Raw genomic sequence first — 19,292 nt, 5'->3', positions numbered from 1 at the left:
TGAGCTTCTCAAGAGCCGGCACGCAGAGAGCTGGCAGTCCAAGGATGGCTTTCACACTTGAAGACTCCAGGAACTTGGACTTCTCATCTGAGCAGCTTCGGAGATCTCTGCCTACACTGGACAGTCTCCACTAAGGTGGTCACTGGTTCTCCCATGCTCACCAGAAACTCTTGACCGGCAACCATCTCTCAGGCTGGCTTGTAAAATTCAAGAAATCAAATTGTCAATCATTTCCATTTGTTGGATAGACAGACTGTTTTCAAAATGCACAAAACACCTTTTTCATCAAACAAATGAGAAGGTTGGTACTGGAAAATATCAGAACGCAGTACCTTAAGCTTCAAACCACTGACATCAGATTTTGGTCCCACCTTTGGGTTCAGAAGAATCGAAATATGTCATAGTTATTTTTCAGCAGAAGCTTGGAATTTATGATTTGTGAGTGCAGTTGTGTTTGTGGGAAATGGAAGAAACTAGAGGAAGGATTAGAGGGTGTGTGTCCACTGGGATTTCTGCTTGCTTTCTACCTACTCTGGCAACTTGATGTGCTCACACTGAAGGGACTGGGCTTCTTGGAATTCTCAGCATCCACCTCATTCCTGCTCCTTGGAGGTGCTCAGTTAGTGATTTAAGTGAACTGAGCATCCCTCAGAGGGCTCATTTGGGTAACATGCTATGCATAGCCCCTGCCCTGGGGGCTGCTGTCAGCCCTCCTAGGAATTCTCCCCCAGGTACCAGTCACATGCCAGGCCTTCCCCAACACCCAGAGCCTTCGTCGTGGAGAATGTCAGCTTGCTGGGGACATGCCAGGCTGTGGGTTCTAAGGCTCTAGCCTAATGACGGTGTAGATTTGCATGTTTAGCATTTTCAGGCTGATTTGACAGATTTGAAGTGGGGTGGAAGAGGTGACAGGGAAAAGGTCTCTACCAGACGATAACTCTGGTCCAAACTGTAACTGGACCAGAGGGAGAAAGCGTGAATATATAAGGAGCGGACTGCCTCACCATGGACAGTGAACCGCGACAGAGATCACTGGAGAGCCCATTCCTGCAGCCTTGCCTCCTGCACTCTTTCTAATACATTAAGAGATGCTGACATAGGTGCTCATTGCCAGAGGCTCTGTGAGGTCATGGAGGATACATAGGTGGAGGACAGATCATCACAGCTTTTCAGAAGCTCACAGCCTTGCTGGCGAGGTGGCAGGTGTGACGTTGGTGGTTCTGAGATGTGCTGTGTCTGTGGTGTAGATAGTATTAATACTTGCTTGGTGTCTCAGTGACAAGGGAGCTCATTTCTAGCTATTATCTGGGTAGGTTTCTTGGAGAAAGACTGAATGGAGATTTGAAATAGGATGAGATTGTGGTAAGTGGGTTTTTCTGTCTGAGAGGGAAGAGGGCATTCTATCACATGGCTTGGTGGCTCTAATCATGATGGTCCTTTTGGCAGAAAGAAGTAATTGAAGAAGACCAGGTTTGGAGGAAATTTTAAAGAAATTCAGAGGTCAGTAGGAAGAACTTCCTCCCTTCCCTACCTCATGTCTGGCTGTCTTCCGCCTTGTATGTCAGCCACAACCTGAGCATCAAAAGACATTGTGTGTGTGTGTGTGTGTGTGTGTGCATACATGCACACATATGCAGAATTGAAAGACATCCACTTGATGACCATTGGTGATAGAATCCTAATGTTATAGTAGAGGATAAAGTGTGTAAGAGTTAAAGACCTAGATTATGGTTGTGGCTTGTCCCATTTGCTCTGGTTTTGGGCAAAATACTCTGCCTTTGTAATCTTCAGTTATCGGCTATCTAAGTTTGTAATATTACTTCATGTTCTATAAGGTGATGCAGTTCATTGTGCACAAGTACTTTCTGAGCAAATAAAAGGTCTAACGGTGATATTTTCAGGAGGCAGGCACTTTGCTCTATTTCTATAAAATGCTAGGACAGCATTTTTGTCCCATACTTCTGTCCAAAGTTCTCACCCCCTGGAAGATGGCAGAGCAGGGTTGGGAGGAGAGTCTCGGAGAGCTTCACTATCCCAGCTTTTCTGGTCACATGTATTGAAGACCAGTTCGTAGACTGTGGAAAACCTGCCTGGAGGTTCAGTCTTGTGCCTTCAAATCAAGCAAAGAAATTGGCCAGAAAGCATGAGGGCTCCCATCCTGGGAACACCTCATGCCCTTTCCCAAAGTACCTGTCTGCTTGCGTGCTAAGTCGCTTCAGTCATATCCAACTCTTTGTGACCCTTTGGACTGCAGCTCTCCAGGCTCCTCTGTCCACAGGATTCTCCAGGCAAGAATCCTGGAATGGGTTGCCATGCCCTCCTCTAGGGGATCTTCCTGACCCAGGGATCGAACCTATGTCTCTTAGGTCGGCAGTGGCAGGCGGGTTCTTTACCACCAGCGCCACCTGCGAAGCCCAAAAAACCACCTGTCTGTTGACTGTCCATCATCTCTCTCTGTCAGCCCAGCTCTGGGTCCCTGAAGTGCTGTCCAGATTTGAAGACAACCCTCTCAGTAGATATGCTCTCTTCCTCTGCTGCCTGCTCCACCCCTGGAGGCATGAATCTCAGCAGGGGCATTCCCCCAGCGCTAAAAAAACCTGGGAACCGAAAACAGCCGCCCTCCCAGCACAACCAGTCCTTGGTGAAGAAAGAGTGCCCTCTAGTGGGCTTTGTCTGGAGGTGCTCTGGATCGGTGGCAGAGCTCAGCCAAGGACAAAACGGCCCGCTTGCTGCCCTCCTGCCAAGGATCTTGAAGCTGCCTTCGGGTTTGGTTTGTTTTTCTCCGTATGTGGAGAAACAAAGAAGGAACAGCAGGAGACCAGTTGTGAGAGCAGCCCCGACTGTGCTGTGACAGCCTTCTTATCTTGGGAGGCTCACCAGAGAATTAACCCCAGGGCCAGCGACGGCAGCAAGGTAGATGGTGACATCAGATGCTTTTTAAAGGGCCTGTGACATTTTCTGTATACGTCACTCACCTGTCTTGACCGGTCTCTCATATGAGGGGTTAGATTTGTGAGAAGGAAACTCCTTCTTTAAGAATCATTACCGAAAGGGTTAACTATCTTGTTGCGTGACCCTCTTTGCAGAGCAAATCCACTGCAGTTGATTTTATTTTTGGTAATGGAAGGATCTCACTATTAAAATCCTGTATGTACTGGCATAAACAGGGGTTTTTCCCTTTAAACCTTAGTAAAAGCTGTTGGGCTGGGGAGCAGAGAGGGGAGGAGGCGAGGGAGGCTGCAGGGCGCCCATCAGGGGAGCAGGAACCTGATCACATGTGATGGTTGCTGGATTAGGTAACAGCTCCGCTGGTTGAAATTGGATCTTGGAGGATGAGTGTTAACATCTCTGGTGTCCTGGTGAAAGGTTCATTTGAGACTTGCGTGGTGCCACAGAGATAAAAAAAAGGAGCTTTTAAATAATCATTTTGTCTCCTATTTGGCAGAGTGCTGGCTTCAAGCAGTAAATAGGTAGCATCACTTTGGCTTAGACATATCGGCCTTTTATTTATTTAATGTGGGTGGGATTTTTTTTTAACTCACTAGCTGAACAGCTTTCCATGTCAGTGACTCCCAACGCCCCTCTTTATAGTGGTGCATCCAGACCCTGCTCCTTTGGGGCAGAAATCTGTCCATGCTGTGTGGTTTACTGGTCCATCCGGGCCTTGTCGCAGCACACATACACAGCCCAGGACCCTCAGAGCCAGAATCTTCTGTGTTAGATAGTGGAAGAGGAAGGTTTTCTTTTGTTTATATTGCATGCGTGTGTACGAATAGTTTTTGTGGTGGTGGTTGTGATACATACTCTGAAATTACTGTCTTCCTAATGATTTGAGTATGATTTGAGGGGTCTAATATGGACAGGACTGTTGGGTTTTTTTTTCCAATTTTTTCTGTTCTTTTATTTTCTTCAAATCTCTGGTTTGGGGCCAATTTATGTGTCCTGAACTCTAAGGATAAATGCAAGCAAGGTGCATTTCATTTCTTTCATAACTATTCCTTCTTGGCCACATTTGGAAACCTATTATATTAAATCTTAGTGAATCCAAATTTCTTTTTAAAGGGTATTTGTTTCCAGGATTCATCAAATGATAGGAAAGCTAAGCAAAAGGATAACACTGTTACTGTGTGGTGTTTTCCCCCCTACTAAATGTATCCAGTAGGGTAGATTAGGGCTTTACCCTCTGTGACTGTCCTGGGACTTCTTTGGTGGGACACTCCTTTCAGTGTCCTTGGCAGCTTTAGCATTTCCTTTATTTCATTTAAAAGCAGTTAGATTTTAAGATCAAGAAAAATACTGAGCAGGTAGGTGTACAGACTTGGTGTGGACAGTTCATGCTTCCCATTGATTGTTTGAAAGAAAAAGTGAGGCATGGATGTGGGTGTAACTGAGAAGAGCTGGAAAGGGAGGATATTCTTTGAGGTAAATGTTGGGCACATGGGAAGTACTGGTAGTAACATGACCACCTGGTCACCCACCTCGTACCTGGAGGACTCAGCACCAGCACTTTGTTCTGTGTCTGCCCGACCCCTTTTCTGTCTCGTTCTTTTCAGAACTAATGGAATTTTGCTAGAGGAACAAGTTAACAGGGTGAGTGAGTTGGTCTTAGGCACAGGTCCGACCATCCTTACCATCACCTCAGATAAGACGGTGTGTAGGTAGCCCCAGGAAAGTATATCCTCACCCGTTGACATTATTCTCTTTTACTTTGCTATCACTGTTGAGACCTGTCAGTGCTGGATCTGTCAGGAGGAATTGTTTTGGAGAGATGAGGAGGAGCCGCTTGGAGGCGTCACGGCCCGGCTCAGATGTCACCAGCCTCAGCATCTTGAGGAGGTTTCCCATCGGCCGAGGTTTGTGGCCTCTTCTGGAGCGTATTGGTCATGGGATTCCAGAGAGTAGATTAGTGTCAAATTTTGCCCCAGCACCAATTTTTTTAATGATTAAGTAAAAGTGCCACAATTACCAAATGGCTCAGAGGTGGTTCTTTTTTCAGTCTTAAATGACCCATAGGTATTTTGTTGATAAAGCAGTTAAAATTCGTTCAATGAAATTCACTGGGGAAACATCCATAAACCCCACACACTAATGTCCTCACCTGAAAGCATTCTCTGGGCTGTACAGGTGAGGAAGGAGCGGTTCCAGGGTTCTACCACCACCTGCTTGGGGGGTCACGTTCTTCTCCCCGCCACCCCACACCTTTAGGGGCTGGTATTGCACCATTCATTTTCTTTCTTAAGGAAATCTTTGTTAGTGGTGATATGTTCTTCTGAGGACTTTGGAGATTTGAGTAAATAAGTTCAAGGAACTGAATAACACAATTAAATCTTTCTTATTCTGAGATCGGGGGGACAATTTCCCATGTAAGGCTTCTGAGTCTACAAAAGAGGGATTTCATTGGAAAAATGTCCACAAAATTAAACTCCACAATCCTCTAACCTGCGATGTCACCAGTATAGCAATTTTATTTTAGTGCAGCAGAACATTAAAAATTCAGTTGCGAGAGGAGAGCCTGGGTCCTCAAGTGCGGGCTGTTCTGTATCCTTTTTTCTTCCCCAGCTGACTACCTTCCCCAGGCCCTCCTGTCCCCTCCTCCTGAATTTTCTCGCTTCCTCAAGGGGTTCGTGTGTCTACATCGGGCCTTTAAGCTGCCGCCCCAGTCCACGTGCTTGACCGTCCATTTGACTGTCTCGTGTTTCGCAAAAGCAATGCTGCCATTTTCCTTTAGCACAGGACTCAGGCTTTCCTTTGAAACAACTTTCAAGGTTGCTTCTTGTCAGACCTGTTAGAAGCCAGGAGCATGTGGGCACAGCCAGCAGTTACGCTGGTATTACAGGTGATGGAATGCCCCGAACGTCTCCATGGCCCCTGGGGTTGAGCTCAGATCTGCCTTTCCTGTCTCTGTCCCCGTGGGGCTCAGCAGATGCATCCTGGCCAGACGCAGTTCTGGGCCCGGCCCCCGGGCTCTGCCATCTCCATGCCCAGGGTTAGAATGAGCATAGTCTGCTGCTTCTCCAGTTACAGCCCTCCTTCCCTACTCTACCCGCAGTTTTATTTTTTTTAATTGGATACTTTTTTCCTCTTCACTCTCAACAAAGACGTGGCTGCTGATGACTAACCTGGGTTTAGACGATTGATTTACTTTATGGAAAGTTGTATGAAGGTAGTAAAAGGAGACTGCCTAGCTCTTCCACTGGTTTACTAAATCACTTGATCTCTTTCAGTCCAAATCACCCCCTTCCTCCCCCACAAATGGTCGTGGGGGATTCATAAAAAGGAGCCCTTCATGGAGCCGAGCCTCCTTCATCCTCTCAGAATCCCAGCTTCTCTGAATCCCTGAGGCAGCTTGTTTAAAGGATCTCACCCTTGTTTGTACCAGGACGGAGTTCTTACCACCCAGAATAAATTGATCTCAGTTTTGGAAAAATAGAAATCCCTAGTCCAGGGGAGATGTCTTCACACATCACTCAAAGTAACTGAATTTGTCTGACTTAGGTTATTTTGAAAATGAAAATTTTGACTGATCCAATATCATAAAGCCAATGAGTGTAAAAACTTTGTAATAACAAACTCACAGGCATCTAAAATTAGAAATGAGAAAGGAAATGCTATTCCTTGAATTAAAATTTAGCAGTTTGGGGATGAAAGTGAAAATTATATTCTGTTATAATTTTTTTTTTTTTGTGGATTTGAAATTTCTTTCATTGTGGTAAAATCTACATAACAAAACTTAGCATTATAACTGTTGTTGACTGTACAGTTCAGGGGCATTACGTACATTCACATTGCTGGGCATCCATTACTACCGTCCATTTCAAGAACTTTTTCATCTTCCCAAAATCTAACTCCGCACTGGTTCATTACTCCTTCCTTATTCCCTGCTTCTCCAAGCCCGTGGTACCCACAGGCCTGCTTCCAGTCTCCATCAGTTTGACCGTTACAGGCACCTCATATGAGAGGAGTATAATTAATTTTAGAAACAAATCAAATCTCTCCTTGCATTTTCTAGCCCTCCCATCCCTCTCTTTTTCCAGCCCTTTGCACGCTCATTGCTCAGATGCCGTTTTGTTAAATAATCTGAGACTTCTTCAGCCACATCATATATTGGGAGTTTTCTGTTGTTTTTAAATTTTACTTCGTTGGGTTACTGTCAACACCTCCCCACTCTTTTGTATCTTCCTGCAGTTTTGAGTATCCGGGGAGCCCAAGAAGAGGAGCCCACAGACCCCCAGCTGATGCGACTGGACAACATGCTGCTGGCCGAGGGGGTGGCGGGGCCCGAGAAGGGCGGAGGCTCCGCGGCGGCGGCTGCGGCGGCGGCTGCTTCTGGAGGCGCCGGTTCCGACAACTCCGTGGAACATTCCGATTACAGAGCCAAGCTCTCACAGATCAGACAAATCTACCACACGGAGCTGGAGAAATACGAGCAGGTACTCACAGCCTTGTGGGGGTCTGGACTCTCCCCAGCCCTTGAGGGCAGGGCGGAGAAATCACGAACCTCCGAGCTAGGAGGGGATGGAGGCAGGTAGCCTTTCCTGGAGATTGCCGTCGGGGATCCCATGTTTCTGGCCTCACCCCCGAGCCACTTTTTTGAACTTGAGCCCATCAAGTCCAGGGTCTCCACTATTGAAAACTCAGGCAAACTGGAGATAAGATCATTTTTAAAAATAGTTTAAAAAAATAGCTTTAATTGACGATTTTAGGAAACTGAGTCTATATGAGGAAACAGTCCCTGGGACTCCAGAGCACTCTCCCTTGGCATGCAGCTCTGGGGCACTCAGTGTGATAGTCATGAGCAGAGTCACCAGGTGACCTGGGGAGGTGTGTGTGGTGGGGGGTCCTCTGGGCCTTGTTCTCTCATTAATTAGGAGGCTACCTCACCACCCGGTGCTCATGGAAGCCTATGGGAATGGATGCTAAAACTTGACCTTAAATTCCTTCACTCTACCCAGATTAGTTCAAATGAAAGTCCATCATACTCTGACTTTTATATATAGTATATAATATGATACACATCTCCTGCTATAAAAAAAAGTAGAGGGTCTCAGGGGACCCCTGGAGGGAGACAAAGTTGAATTCCAGCCCTGACACTCTTATTGATGGTCTGTGGGATCCAGTGGTCCACATTCTCTACCTCAGTAGCTGGTAGTATTCAGCAAAGAGCTGTGGATTTGGAGCCTAAGCTATCAGAGAGCCATAAAAAATCATATGAAGGAAAAGCTTAAGAAAGGCTGTAAGTCATAAAACAGTATATAGATGTTGTATGGTATTCTAATTATAACAGCACCCCTCTCTGCTACAGCCGCCCCCCCCCACACACACATATGAATTTAAATGTCAATATTATTTCCTCTGGCCAGTATGAGCAACACTGTTTTACTAGGGGTCCTTTAACATCAGGATTTCCTCCCATTATTTAGCTGACATTAGTTGGTTGTCATATTGTTGGATGTGACCTTGTCCTGAAATTCTAAGTTAACATACTTTCATAGAATTGTTAGATTTCTGGCTTTCTTTCTTTCTTTTTAAGAATCATAGCAGAAGAGGGAGAAAAAAAATCAAAAAGTAGAAGACCCTGTACCGTCCACTTAGGACTGTCTAAGTAAAAGGCAAATGCAAACTTAATAGAATATATAAATTTTAAAATAGAAATAGGCATTTTAAAATTTAAAGTGAAGAAAGTTTCATTATTGCACTCCTATCTACCTTTGAAATGGATTTCTACAAAGTCTCTTCTTTTATGAGGGAAAAGATTACTATGAAGCTGGAAGCCAAGTGTGGTGAATTTCAGCCACAGGACAGGTGTAGGGAGGAGTCAAGGGGAGCAAAATAAAAGTCATTTTGTGGTAAGAACCTGTGGATCATCACCCTCGACCCTCTCGGGGAAGAACAAACATTCTTATCATGATGTAGACTCTTGTAGACATTTTATCAGATCCCAGGAGAGGCTCAGCTCAGGTAAGCTGGCTGATCCATGACAATTTCCCCTCCTGGGCCATCATGTTAGAGTTCACAGCCTGCCCCAACCAAGGGGATAGTTTCGGAAGACTCACGGGGACGTTTCCTATAAAGGTCCCTAGCTAGCCACTTCGGTTCTTCCTCCCTTGCTTTTCCTGTTGTACCTTCACCACTGAGCTTGGTCTCTGGCATAACAACCTATCTAGACCTGGTATCCAGGTTAACTCATCCCAAACTCCAGGGGCACAAAGAGTGTGGCTTCCTTCCAAACCTACAACTGGGATGGATATTAGGCTGGATGGTGTTAAAAACTGGCTTTCTTTGTAGCTCAGATTGCCAGAAACAAAGAGAACAGACTGTCTTCTTGATTTAACCCCCCCTTGTTCCTCTTCCATCTTCTTCCAAAATGTCTAGAGCACTTTTATCAACCTAACTGCACTTGTTCCAGCACTTTTATGGCTGTCATCATCTCCATTCTGATACAGGTGAGGAAATGGAGGTCAGAGAGGTTAGATGATATATCTGGGTCACACATCCAAGGAGGGACAGATTACCCTGGAATCTCGATTTGGACCTTTAGCCCAAGGCTGTTATTGGAGCAACCCTCAGCTCCACTTAATATGGAACGAGTGTGGATGTCTGTGGACAATGAAGTAACTGGCCTGTCCTCCCTGGTACTTTCATGGAATAGATTGATGCTCTCTAAGAGAGACTAGTGATAAAAATACTCTCCTTAAGAAACTTCTCATAGATGCCTACATATTCTGAATAACAACAATACTGGAAATTGGGAATTTACACTGTATCCATTTTGCTGATGGGTGGGGCTGCATTCCCTCTCTGTTACTAGTTTGGTCTGAGGTGACCCAGTCCTGAAGTCTGCAGGCTGGATGGTAGGGTTAATGGCGACCTCTGGGAGGATTTATGTCAACATGCGTCTCCCACAACAGCTGCCGCCAGTGTCCCGTCCCTGCGGCGGCCACTAGTGACCCAGGCCTCCACAGGAGACCCTCAGACCTTCACCGGCAGGTCTAGTTCAGTCTCTTGTGGGATCAAGTTAGGTCAAGGTAGCAGTGGTAGTCTGTATTTATTATTCTTAAGAAGTACTAAGAAATTATTGCCTTATTTCTTTGGGCATTTTCTGGGTAGGAACTGAATACTGCTTAACACACTGTGTGCTTAATAATTTATTAATATTAGTTGTATTGTTAATTAGAGTAAATGGCAGATTGTGAGGAAATTATGCCATTAACCTTCTAGCTAGTAAGTCTGAAAGATAGATCTTCTTCATTTTTTCTCTAAGCATTCCTCACGGGACCTTTTTAAAAAATAGGAAACCTTAGTAAAAATGTCAGTCTCTTTTAATAGTACCTAGATGGTTACCGGATTGACTATTTAAGAGTTGACTCTATTGTTTTGGTTTGTTTTGTTTTTAGTTTGGTGATGATAGATAACCAGAGGATCAATTAGCTCTCCAGTAATTAACTAGGGTAACCCTCCTCACCCCTCCCACTCATCGTGTGCTCCCCACAACCCCCGCCAAAAAGACCTGAATCAGCCATTGTTTCACCCTGAGGTTATTAGATAAAGAAGGCTTCTAGTGACTTTCATCAGAAAGAAAGGAAGGAAATTGTTTTCTTCATTAAAAAGGGTTGGTAAACACCTTTTCAGTCGATCATGTTGGTAGCTGAGGTATTTAAGAGCTAGCTAAAAAAAAGAAAGCTGGCATATTTTGATAGATAAAACCAGGATATGAGAAAACTAAATTTTCTTCCAAGTGCTATTCAAAAAAACAAAAAAAGATACTCTTGTAGCTTTGCAGAGTTCTTCAGTTTTTGTAAGCAATGCTGCCAGGACATTGACAAGGCTTAGTCTCCAAGGCTGAACTGGGGTGGGTTAAGTAGTCCTTTCACAGCCAAGGAAGTCTTAAGATCTCAGTCCTATTCCTTGCTGAAATTGGCAGCCAAATCCCGTTTGAAAGACTTAGAGATGAAGATGAGCTTCAGAGAGTGCAGGAAGGAAGCTTCAATTCTAGGATTAAATTGCTTATACTAAGCAAGATTTGTGAAGAGCTTCTCTTGGGTCAGCCGCTCCTCAAAGTGCCCTTGCCCTGGAACCTGGGATGTCTCCAGAGGCAGCTGGAGGGGTAGCTCCAGAAGGTGACTGTCTTTAGGACAGTCTTCAGCGGTCTCCTCTGTCACAGAAACCTTCAGCCTGTGAGGATTCTATTTAGTTAATTAATCACTCCTACTCCCCATTCCATCGGGGGAACCTGGCCTCACCAGAGTGGTGCAGCTTCCGAAGTTGCTGAGCTTGGGGAACTACGGAGGCCTGGGTAGTTCAGGTCCTGGAAGAATCTGGATCATTGTGTTCTGCCCATCTAAATGGACTTGGAGTCCTGTCTGCTGTCTGCTGTGTGTTCCCAAGCAGCTGTTGAGCAGCTGCCTCGCTCCACCTCAGCAGTGGGTGAACAGACACCACTGTCTGTTTAGGGCAGAGCAGAAAGGGGCCCTGGATCCAATGCCCCAAATAAACACCAGCTATTGTGAGTATTTTTATTCACCGTAATGAAGCACATTATTAACGGAGTACTATGGCTTCCCAGCAGAGAGGATGTACATCCGACAATACCTGCTTCATGCCCAGCCGCTCCTCACTTGGAACCCCCACCAAGTCGGGGGCGGGGGAGGACCTGCAGCCCCGGCGGGGCATGCTTGCAGCACACCTCCCCACCACCCATCTCCGAGGCCTCAGAGACTTCCAGCCCACTTGCTGCCAGGCTTTATTCTCCTCCCTTCGTGGTACAGCTTAGGGGTGAAGGGGCTGTTTAGGTTGGGGAGAGATGAAGCTTATAATAAGATCTTGTGTTTATATAGCAGTTTTCATAGTAAGGGCAAAATGCTCTATGGACCTGATCTTCTGTGGGTTTCATCTTCAACATATATATACCTGCAGAGTAGAAAGAAGCTATTTGTGACCTCCTTTATTTATTTTTTTTATTCCACAAGGGAAACTGAAGCCTGGAGAGGTTTGCCCCACTGTGATCATATGCTGGGTTTCTGAGTTACCTATACTTGAAAAAGATAAGGACACACAATATGGCCGGACACACAATATGGCCTGACACACAGTAACTTATCTTGTCCTTACCACAGTCTTGGAGGTACTGTCCTCCTCGTTTCACAGATAGGAAAGAGAAAACACAGGGATCTTACATGACTGACAAAAGCCCCACAGTGAAGTGAGTTTCTGGGCAGGGTGTGAACAGGCAGTCTGCATTCTCAGCTGCGGCCCTGTTCAATGTGAATGATTTACTCCATCCACAGGTCACCGTACAAGGAGTGTGAGGATTGCTGGCCTTGCTAAAGGGGTAGGAATGATTAAATCCACTCTTGGATGAATTAAACAAGGCGCTGAGTAGTGAAAGCAATTGCCCACATGCTCATGGAGACAGGGTCAAAGACCAGGCTTCCCAGCCCCCAGTGTAGACACAGCCCAGTGGATGTCTGCTGATGTATCTTTGGCCAGAGAACCTCGAAGGATTTCTTGGAGAAGTGAACAGTGAATGTGTTCCTGTCCCTGTATAACCAACAGCTAGGAAGAGCTTTGTGTTGTGAAAAAACAATAGCAGTGCAGTTTTGGCATTAATGAACATGATTCTGCGGTATTAAGTGGGACACTTTATGAGTCCTTAGTTCTTCAACCTTCAGAGCATCAGCTTGCCTTTCTTGCTAACAGATTTTACACGGTTTTCCAACACAGCTGTGAGTTAAGTGTGAGTAGATGTTTTGCTGAATGTTCCTTAAGAAAACCAGACTACAATGATAAGTGATAGTAACTAAAGGAAAGGGCAGCGGTGGTCCAAGGAGCAGGTCCAGAGTCTGGGAAAGAACAGAAGTCTTGGCCTGGTTTAGGGAGTATTCAGGCTGCTTTTTGCTGTGGGCCCTCATCTCTTGGGGACAGTTTTCCCAACTGTAAAATAAGGAGGTGGGATAAATGATCTCCAGTTTCACTTCCAGAGCTGATAGTATATTGGTCTATAACCTGAGAGTTTTCTGTCTGCAGAGGCATTTCCTAAATCCTCTAAATCATGTTTTGAATTTGTTTCTATACAGATTCCCTTTGTGTTATAGACATAGAGGCTCTTCAGAAGACCAGCATAGGAGGGAGTTCTTATGTTACAGCTAGAAGTAGATTAATGAGAATCTCACAGAAGAGTCATCAGAGCTTTTAACTCAGTGATTCCATTCTTTGGAGTCTTTATGCCAAATTGAATATTTGGAAGCTTTAGCATAACAGAAATAAGGGCAAAGCAGAAAGTTCATGCTGTTTTCGACTTCAGATTCTCTTTAGCTGTTAACATGGGAGTGAAGGGTTGTGAAGTTTTATACTAACATACATGTCCTCATCTTTCATAATAGTAAAATCATGAAAAAAATTGATTTTGAAAAACTATTGTAAGTTTTCTTCTCCCCTTTAAAAAAATCCACATAGTGATGAAAATTATAATCAAATGGGCTGAAAGGGGTTTCTGGGCATCTCTCTTTTTTTTTTTTTTTGACAAAAATGCCACAAGCTAGCCCAGTTTTCTTTACCTGTACACATCTCTAGAAAGACCTACACAGCCTCACAGCAAGGACCCTTACCACGCCCCGTGTCTGTCCTCCTCCATTCCAGGCATGTAATGAGTTCACCACCCACGTGATGAACCTCCTACGGGAGCAGAGCCGGACCAGGCCTATTTCCCCAAAGGAGATCGAGCGGATGGTCAGTATCATCCACCGCAAGTTCAGCTCCATCCAGATGCAGCTCAAGCAGAGCACGTGTGAGGCCGTCATGATCCTGCGCTCCCGGTTTCTGGATGCACGGTGAGTGCCCAGGAGAGGGCTGTCCTTTGGGAGAACCGCTGATTCAGGGTTGGAGGCCAAGGCTGGCCCTCTCCAGAGGCCCCACAGTGACTGTGTTCAATGCTGAGCCAAGCAGTAGCCTGAGAGAGGTCAGGGAAGGGAAGGCTGCAGGGGTGGATAACCATGGGTTTTATACAACTCCAGGAAAATGTGGGGATGGGATATTATTTATGGCCACTGCTACTCACTCTGCATGAGAAATGAGGATTATTTAGCAACAGGGACAGAAGAAGCAGGACTTTTTGGTTTCATACCATTAGTGGCCTCTTTCACAGGAATAGGTTGTAACTATAAGCCCGTAGAAGGCTAACCAGATATTGCAATGACATCTTTTCTTCAAGAAAGATGGTTCCAGTTGAGAGCTGGGAATCTCTGCCACACTTTATGTTGGCAGAGAGGGCACCTAGTTAGCTTCAGCAAATATTTATAACTAGATTACCATGTGTCGTACTCTGGGCTGAGTTTTAGCGACACAAAAATGAAGATGATGTGGTCCCTTGGGTGTGGAGGGGCAAGGGACTGGTCTCATGTGGGCCAGATTTTCAATCAAGATTTAAAATTTTCTCACAAGTACACTAACTTGTGACCTAAGTTGTGAGTTCAAAGAATCCAGTTGAAACCATGGATAGAAAAGTCCTTTAGGACAAAAGCTAAGACTATGGAACAGATATCTTTGTCCACTACTCTCTACACTGGTGGATTTGTGCAAATCCCTTTGATTTCTTTGGCTTCTGTTATCCAGCCTGTAAGATAGTGCTAGTCATATCTTTTATGTACTCTAGAAAGTGGTGTTGATAATTGATCTAATACATGAGTTTTCAGTGTATGGATATCCTTTGTGATCCACAGCTCACCTTAAATTAGTCATCTTCTATAAATGCAGATTTCATCATTCATTGTTTCAATTCTTGAGTATAATCCCAATATATGATTTTTATTATAAAAACACTAGCTATGTCACGGTCATATACCATTTAATGATCTGTAGTTGAGTTCCTTTTCAGTCAGACACACAGCCTCTCTGCTTTTTCATTTTTTTCCACCCTAGAAATCATACACTGTTCAGCTCCTTTCCCTATGCTTTCCTCTGTCTGCACAACTGTGGTCTTTACAGTTCACAGACCTCTTTAAAGCTCCCTGGCATCTCCTCAACTCCCTTTCATTCATTGTGTTTTGGGTTATGTGGAATATGAAATAGAAATGTCAGCCAGCAAACTGTATCTCTGGGCTAATAGAAATACATAAAGTCAAGAGAAAGTGCAAATGAAGAGAGCTTTCCGCAGCGGAGCACAGTGCTGGGGAAGGAAGGCACAGGCCTGCTGCAGCGGGGCACCCCGACCCCAGGTATCTCCCTGGCCCTGTGGCCTGCTGCTGGCCTGGCTTCTTTCAGCAGGCTGCTCCCCGTGGCATGAAGTGCAAGTGACTGGTGGCCTGTGTCTGGGTCTTTCCCCTGTGTTCTGGCCACCACACTCCGCATGTGTTGTTTACATCCCCCCATGGTAACTCCCCTCATTAAAATGCTGGTGTTGGCATTTACGTTGGCAGATATTGGGGGCAAAAAAAGTTGGGCCCCAACTGGGTTCTTTTCAAGAAAGAATAAATTAGAGAGAAAGGAGGAGCAGAATCATTTTCTCATAGGATTTCTTCTTTCAGGAACTCAGCTGTGCCCAGTTGAAGGTCAGACTCCAAAAGACATGAAACTAGGCAAGCTTTGTACACAGTTCCTTTCACGTCCATCAGCTTTTGCCTAGATTGTTCTAGTTGGCACCAGAAGGACAGTCATCATAAGAGAGGATCTTTTTCCTGATTTGGTTGCAACCTTTGAATCATTGCCTCTGAGTCAAGGTTCAAAACTAAAACAATTAACCAGTTGTCATTGTTATAGCATTTATTTTGAGGGTGTATTTAGTATCACTGAAAGAATATGACCCCAAATGCCAACACAAGGATGAGCAAATGGTTTTTCCGGCTCAAAAATGAATGTTTGCCTGGACTGCATGATTGAAGTAGTTAATATCATTGCTTCTAGCGCTATCTGTTATTGGGAAAGCTAGTTAAACACACTTTAGTAAGAAAGACACACTCACTGTTGATATTTACGTGCTGCTCTAATCCATGCATCTGATGGGCAGGGCTTCATTAAGAAAAGATTTCATGGAAGACAAATGAAATACAAGGGAGACTTGATTTAGTAACAGGATTAGTCTTCATAATATAATGCAGAATTGAATGTTACAGCTTTGTTGTGTAACATTCCTTGTATTTTCTGCTCTTGAAGAACAGATTACGACAAATTTAGCAGCTTAGACTAACACAAAGTTGTCTCACAGTTTCTGTTGTTCAGGAACAGCAGGTTAACCTGGATCCTCTGCCCTAGTCTCAAAAGCTGTGATCTGAGGCTGTGCTCACAGCTGAGGCTCATTCCCGTGGGAGCAGAATTCAGTTCCTTGTGATAGTAGGACTGATGTCCCCAGCTCTTAGAGGCCACCTTCCCATTGGCAGGGCTTACTGCTGCTTCCTTTCTTCCTGGGTAATGTCACCCTCTTACGGCTTTAACCGGATCTCCCATTTCATTAACACAAAGTCAGCTGATTAGTAACTTAATCATAGGAATGATATCCTATCGTTTTCACTGTCCCCCCAACACATACATTCAAGGTCAGGGGGAGTACCCCAGAGTGGAATCTTACAGATCTTCTTAGGAGCCTGCCTTCCATACTCCCCCGCTGAGCACTTAGGCCAGGTTTTGTCCACTTGAGTCATATCCTTCTTTTCTTCCTTATGTTGATTTAACTGAGCCATAAAAGTTTAACTTAAAAATTCTACTCATTCATTCAGTCAACTTTTATTATTACATGTTTTATATCAAGCATAGTGCTGTGATAAGTCTTTGAGATAGAACTTGTAAACCTTCTTAATGATTTTCAAGCAATACAATAATTTTAACTTTGTTTTTTAAAAAATAACATCTTGCTGGAGAAAGCAGCAAGCACATGGTTGGAAATATACCTCTGCACTCCACCGTTCTAGTTAAGGTTATAGAAAACGATTACAAAAGAGGATTGTAAGAAAGGAAAGGACATCCAATATGATCTGGCTGAACTGCCACTATATTTAGATTTATTTACTTCTCTAACTGAGATTTTACTCTTCCAAATGCTGTATTAGCCTCTGGAATGACAAAGATAAGAAGAATACACATAAATGTGGGTCCCACCTTCAAGAACTCATAATCTCCTGGGACAGGTGCTCTTATAACTGAGCATAAAGCTGCAGGTGATCACAGGAAATATAACTGCCAAATTCACCCAGAGCGGAGAGAGGCTGGAGAACTGGGGAGAGGCAGACACTGCTGAATCTCAGAGGACCATGATATTTAACAAATAGAAGGAATCACAGAAGCAAAGTAAACAACACAATTCAGCTTCGACAGGCATTACTGACTGGGATGCTTACTATGTGTTGGGCACCAGGGTTTCAAATACATGTGAAACACGGCTCCTCCCCTTGAGGATTTGCTGTTTAGTTGGGAGGACACGTGTAAAGCTGTGGCAAATGGTGTGGGAGAGAAATACACAGAGAGGTATGAAGAGGCATGGGAGCATGAACGCTGTGTGTGTCTTTGGGGAACAGGGGAGCATATGATGAAGCTGGATGAAATTAGGAAGAGCATGTGTAGGACTGGAGGGAAATGAGACCCTGGGGAAGGGCTTGATCCACTGAAAGACCTTAACTGTGCCAGCAAAGACTGCGGATTGTCCCGTGCAGCAGCAGAAACTCTGAGCTGTGTAAGGAAGGAAAAGGGGAACGTTCTCAAATTACACTGCTTGGGTTCAGATTCTTGCTATAACCCTGACTACATCTGTGATCTGGGATAAACGGCTTATCCTTCCTAAGACTCAGTTTTTGTGTCTCCAAAATGGGAATAATTCTATACACAGGAATAAATAAGATAACATATTTATAATATAGTGTCTGGAGCATAGCATTCACACCATAATTCAGCTTTAATATAATAAGGATCACTATGGTATATTAGTATAAAATATAGTATATTATTATTGCTATCATTATTATTTTCATGATCAGATCCATGGTTTAGAGGAATTCCTGTGGTGATTTTCTTAAGAATTAGCTGAGGCTTGTGCTTCTCAAACTGGGGCAATACAGAATAAGTATAAAATACCTTCCCTATTTTACTCAAATATTTGGAGAGAAATATGTTCAGATAAACATTGGTATATGAAGGAATAGATTAAAGAAAGAGGTGCTGAAGACATTTAGGGCACACGATGGTGTGCCCCATGGCTGAGAGTCCAGGCTCTCCTTCCAGGAGAGCTATTTGGGCATGATTTCAAGGAAGCGTCAGCCTACGATTGTACTGTCTAGTCTGTGGCTTCTTGATTTTTATTGTATATTAATTAATATATAAGTAAACAAAATGGAAAATTTTAGCTCTCCAGTTTTACACATCTTATTTCAGCCACTCAACAGCAGCTGCTGGCTACTCCAATAGGAGAACAGAGAACACTTATTTTCCTCATTGTAGAAAGTGCTGTTGGACAACTTTAGTAAGGCCATTATACAATAGACCGTAGTTCCTCTAAACCGGTTTTAAAAAAAAGCAGTGACACTGAGGATGGAACAAAAGGGATAGATTTGAAAAATAGAACTGGTAAGACTTGCTCTGGGGCCAATCATCCAGTGAAGGGTAAAGAGTGAGGGGAATTGAGAATCACTCCCAGGTTCTGGTGTGTGTTAGGTACTCAAATAGTTAAAGAATGAACAAACAATTGAACGGATGAGCAAATTAGCAAATATAATGAACTTTGTGTCTATGGTGGTATTATTATATAATGTGGGAAGAAATGAAAATGAAGTTGGTTTGAGTGAAATGTGATACTTGTCTTAGAAACAGTTTGTTGGAAGTGTCTGGGATATGCAGTGGTAAATGGACACAGTGGTAAATGGGGTATTGGCTCTTAGGAGAGGCATTTGGGCTCTCCTTTGATTTGAGATAACATGTCTGATGGTCTGTGGTGCCTCCACTCCTCATTCTTGAATCACTGTGATTCCAAAGCTTCATTCCTAAAATTTCATCGACTTCCACATTTCTTACACTTACCTGGATACCCAAGAATCAAAGCTTGTGGTTGGCTTGAAATAACAAGTGTTAACTCACCAAGCTGAAAACATTTCCAGCCGGAGCAAAGAAACCAGGCTTCTTAGTTCAAATAACCTTATTGTCAGAAGTCTATTATTTTCCCTGGGTTTCTTGAAATTCTGTAAACTCCTGATTCTGGGGTTTCAAAGGCCCTGGATTGAGACAGGCCCTGCAAGAGATGACCAGTGCGGCCATCAGAGAAGATGCGACCACCCAAAGGAGGACTGCGCGTCCCCAGGAAGAGTCAGGAACAGCTGTCTGTA

The 19,292-nt window shown here is 44.2% G+C and overlaps 1 protein-coding gene across 4 annotated transcripts in view; it reads left to right on the top strand.

Annotated features, from left to right (window-relative positions):
• The window catches only part of PBX1 (PBX homeobox 1), a 328,873-nt gene that overhangs the window by 220,048 nt on the left and 89,533 nt on the right, over positions 1–19,292 (top strand). For all 4 annotated transcript variants that reach the window (XM_043877021.1, XM_043877024.1, XM_043877020.1 and 1 more), the window contains exons 3-4: positions 7,186–7,430; positions 13,636–13,826. In XM_043877021.1, the coding sequence (XP_043732956.1) occupies positions 7,186–7,430; positions 13,636–13,826 (436 nt within the window). The remainder of the gene's footprint in view (positions 1–7,185; positions 7,431–13,635; positions 13,827–19,292) is intronic.

This window comes from Cervus elaphus, chromosome 20 (genome assembly GCF_910594005.1).
Source record: "Cervus elaphus chromosome 20, mCerEla1.1, whole genome shotgun sequence".
Taxonomy (NCBI): Eukaryota; Metazoa; Chordata; class Mammalia; order Artiodactyla; family Cervidae; genus Cervus; species Cervus elaphus.
The sequence above is the reverse complement of the archived record's forward strand: the minus strand, read 5'-3'. Positions and strand labels throughout refer to the sequence as shown.